The 3,830-nt window shown below is 35.5% G+C and overlaps 1 protein-coding gene across 1 annotated transcript in view; it reads left to right on the top strand.

Moving 5' to 3' along the window:
• The window catches only part of LOC107631358 (ATP-dependent 6-phosphofructokinase 5, chloroplastic), a gene marked incomplete at its 5' end in the record, with an annotated part of 4,877 nt that continues 1,047 nt past the window's right edge, over positions 1-3,830 (top strand). Inside the window, 12 exon segments of the mRNA XM_016334787.2 lie at positions 1-344; positions 422-512; positions 695-768; positions 1,140-1,251; positions 1,642-1,737; positions 1,860-1,961; positions 2,082-2,156; positions 2,488-2,628; positions 2,732-2,848; positions 2,926-3,030; positions 3,223-3,303; positions 3,715-3,830. Of these exon segments, the coding sequence (XP_016190273.1) occupies positions 16-344; positions 422-512; positions 695-768; positions 1,140-1,251; positions 1,642-1,737; positions 1,860-1,961; positions 2,082-2,156; positions 2,488-2,628; positions 2,732-2,848; positions 2,926-3,030; positions 3,223-3,303; positions 3,715-3,830 (1,439 nt within the window).

Here is a 3,830-nt window from a genome sequence, read left to right as displayed (position 1 = left end):
ATTCTAAAATTGGTGATGGGTTCCATGTCTCACGTGATCACTTTCTCTCACCTAACTTGTTCTGCCCGCTCCTCCTATACCCAATTCACACCACCACCACCTTCACCTTCTAGAACCCTCAACAAAGTTCGAGTCTTTGCGCAGTTCGAAGCCACCACTCAAACCCCTACTCCTTCCAGCTCCACCACCATCAACAACAATAACCATAACAAGTTTGATTTCAGTGATCCTGATTGGAAGACCAAGTTCCAGCAAGACTTCGAGGCCCGCTTCAGCCTCCCCCATCTCACTGACATCTTCCCCGATGCTTCCCCTATTCCTTCTACCTTCTGCCTCAAAATGAGGTCACTTAGTCAAAACTATACTCTTCTTTTTCAATTGGATTCGTTTCTCTCTGTTCATGTGTTTCGCTGTGTTGCAGGACTCCCGTTGACAGAGATATTCCAGGTCATTATTCTTCTGATGAGGACTGGCATGGATACATTAACAACAATGACAGAGTGCTTCTCAAGGTTTGCTTTTCACACTCTATATTCATACTTAAATAAATACTGCCTTGTTCCCAATTTCTTTTACTATTTTTATTCATCATGATTGGGGCTTTGTGTTGCTTTCACTAGATTTGGATCAAATTAGTTTTCTCTCTATGTATATGTAGGCATGAGGTTATTCTGAACTGTTGTTGTTATTTCAGACAATATACTATTCATCGCCTACATCTGCTGGTGCTGAGTGCATTGATCCCAACTGTACTTGGGTCGAACAATGGTAAAGTATTTAATTCCCTAATTTTAAACAGGAATATGATAATGCCTTATTGAATATCTTGCATTCAACTATATACAACTGCTGTTATATTGTATATAGAGTATTGCACGATACAAGGTAGTAACACCTTGTTCTAAAAACTTCATGAAAGTTAATGGATGAATTTGGGTTTTGAGAATTCTATTACCTTTCCCAGAAAAGAGATTGTAGCCATGATCTTAACCATGCTCGCTAATGGCCATTGAATTCACGGATTATTTTGTCTTTTGGGTTACCAAATAGTTGCTTACAATATCGTTTTAAGTCTTGTCGTAATTCATGTTGTTTTATAAGATTAGCATATATGTTGAGAGATGCTGAAATCATTTTAGGGTTCATCGAGCTGGGCCTCGGGAAAAGATATATTATAAACCAGAAGAAGTAAAGGCTGCAATTGTTACCTGTGGAGGCCTCTGTCCTGGCCTTAATGATGTCATTAGACAGGTTAGCTTGTGATCAATTTGTTTTATGCAAGTATTTGACCTTATTGTTCCCTGAAATATGTAAAGCATCTTTTCTGGTTTTCTGAAAGTTAAGTTATCAAAATGTAATTATTTAATTGTTATTGACTATTGCTGTTAGTCATCACTTCATTTCCTGGGAAATAATATGTTCCTGCACTAAGCTTTTGACTATTAACATGTAATATATTCTCTTTACTTTCATGTATCTTTCTTAAATATGATGTAGCCATCCCTGGTGTCATGAAATACTAAATTGTTTCATATCTTGTAGTTAAGGAAGTTTCTAGTTCAGCTCACTTTACCAGTTTCAAGTTTTAAAGAGAGTAATTGTTTCCTCATTGTAATTGCTTCAATAATGAATGTTGTGCAGATTGTAATTACACTTGAAATATATGGTGTGAAAAAGATAGTGGGGATTCCATTTGGTTATCGGGGATTTTCTGACCAAGAATTGACAGAAGTGCCCGTAAGTTCATGCCTATCTTCTTTCTAATTTGGTGCAACGTTAACCAGTTCAGCTAAAGCGGTAAGTGGAACATGAGTTCTTCTATCAACTGACTCTTAACCATATTGGCCTTTCATTTGCAGCTGTCAAGAAAAGTAGTTCAGAATATTCATCTTTCTGGTGGAAGCCTGTTGGGAGTTTCACGAGGAGGACCTGCAGTCAGTAATATTGTGGACAGTTTGGAGGTGATTGATTGATCTGTTCCATTGATAGACTAATTGATGAATTTTCAGAGAAGATATTTTTTATGCCGAGTTTGATGTTTGTCCCTTATTTTATCTGAATTTGCATGTTCTTAATTTCAGGAAAGAGGGATCAACATGCTTTTTGTATTGGGTGGAAATGGCACACATGCTGGTGCAAATGCAATTCACAATGAGGTTTCTAAACTCTTATCCTTGTATCATTTGATCTTGTTCAATTTGGATTAATGTCTGATGTACAATGGTTATTTTAGGAGAAATTGAGATCTTGTAAACTGTGTTCATTGGCATATATGAAAACTGTTATTTCCAATTCGCTAGCTATTCCTTTTCTTTTTGCATAGCTCAGTGTTAACATTAAACTAGATGTCAACATTCTGTTACCCTTAATATGCAGTGTGTGATAATTGAGGATCTTCAATTACATATTACACTGTTATATAATTTATAAGCTTGTACTCCTAATTTGTTATTGTACTTAATGAAGTGGGATTTTTGTTTCTTTCAGTGTCGTAAAAGACGTCTTAAGGTATCTGTAATTGGGGTGCCTAAAACTATAGACAATGACATTCTATTGATGGACAAAACTTTTGGCTTTGATACTGCGGTTGAAGAAGCACAGAGAGCAATAAATTCTGCATACATTGAGGTAATAAATTACTTATTATTCAGAGTCACTTTGACTTGATGCAGTAATTGTTTCTAGTTGATGGGTATTGAATTATTCGCATTCTTCCCTTATCTCTTGTTAGGCACATAGCGCATATCATGGGATTGGGGTTGTGAAATTGATGGGACGTAGCAGTGGATTCATAGCAATGCAGTCATCCCTGTCTAGTGGACAGGTTGACATATGTCTGATTCCTGAGGTATATATGATGTAAATTAGTCGGATGTTCTTTCTGCGATACTGATAAACTTATACAAGTTTTGGGTGTGTTTTAAGGTACGTTTCAATTTACATGGTCCTCACGGTGTACTGAGTCATCTTAAGTATCTTTTAGAAACAAAGGGATCGGCTGTGGTCTGTGTAGCAGAGGGAGCTGGACAGGTGATTTAGTTTAAGTATTTAATTTAGCATATAACAGTATCAAGATATTCATTATTAAAATTTTCTCCTTTGTTTTGCTTATATAAAAAGTTAATTACAGACATTATATTACTAAATTTTCTCAGAAGACACCTCAGAGTTCAGACATTGAGATTGACACTCAAACTTACTTGTTGATAAATTATTATGCAGAATTTACTTCAAAAGACTAATGCTACAGATGCATCAGGAAATGTTGTATTTGGAGATATTGGTGTATATATTCAGCAAGAGGTTTGTATTACGTTCTTGTGGTGCTACTGTTTACAAAATTCTAAAGGGTTAATACCTGATTTTAAAGTGGATAGATATTATTTTGAAATGAGTCAGACATGAGAGTATGAACCTTTCAAGGTTTTACCTTTTAATATAATTATGTTCTCAGAAAGTTTGATCTTGAGTTGCCTTTATACTATTATTTCCATTAAAACTAAGCAACACATGCATTTTTTGAAGTGGCAATTCCAAGCATTGTGTTTAGGTTTGATTTCTCATGCCATAACGTTTTAAATGTTGTACGCTGAGGATGAATACATGCCTTGAATTCTTGAATACAGCCTTCATTTGAATTATTGTTAATGTATATATTTTTTTCCTTTCCTTTTCTTTGTAATATCTGTTTTACTGACAACTGCTGTATTTCAGACGAAAAAATATTTCAAGGAGATTGGCGTTCATGCTGACGTGAAATATATTGATCCAACATACATGATCCGTGCTTGTCGAGCAAATGCATCAGATGGAATTTTATGCACTGTACT

This window comes from Arachis ipaensis, chromosome B03 (assembly GCF_000816755.2).
Source record: "Arachis ipaensis cultivar K30076 chromosome B03, Araip1.1, whole genome shotgun sequence".
NCBI lineage: Eukaryota > Viridiplantae > Streptophyta > Magnoliopsida > Fabales > Fabaceae > Arachis > Arachis ipaensis.
The sequence above is the reverse complement of the archived record's forward strand: the minus strand, read 5'-3'. Positions and strand labels throughout refer to the sequence as shown.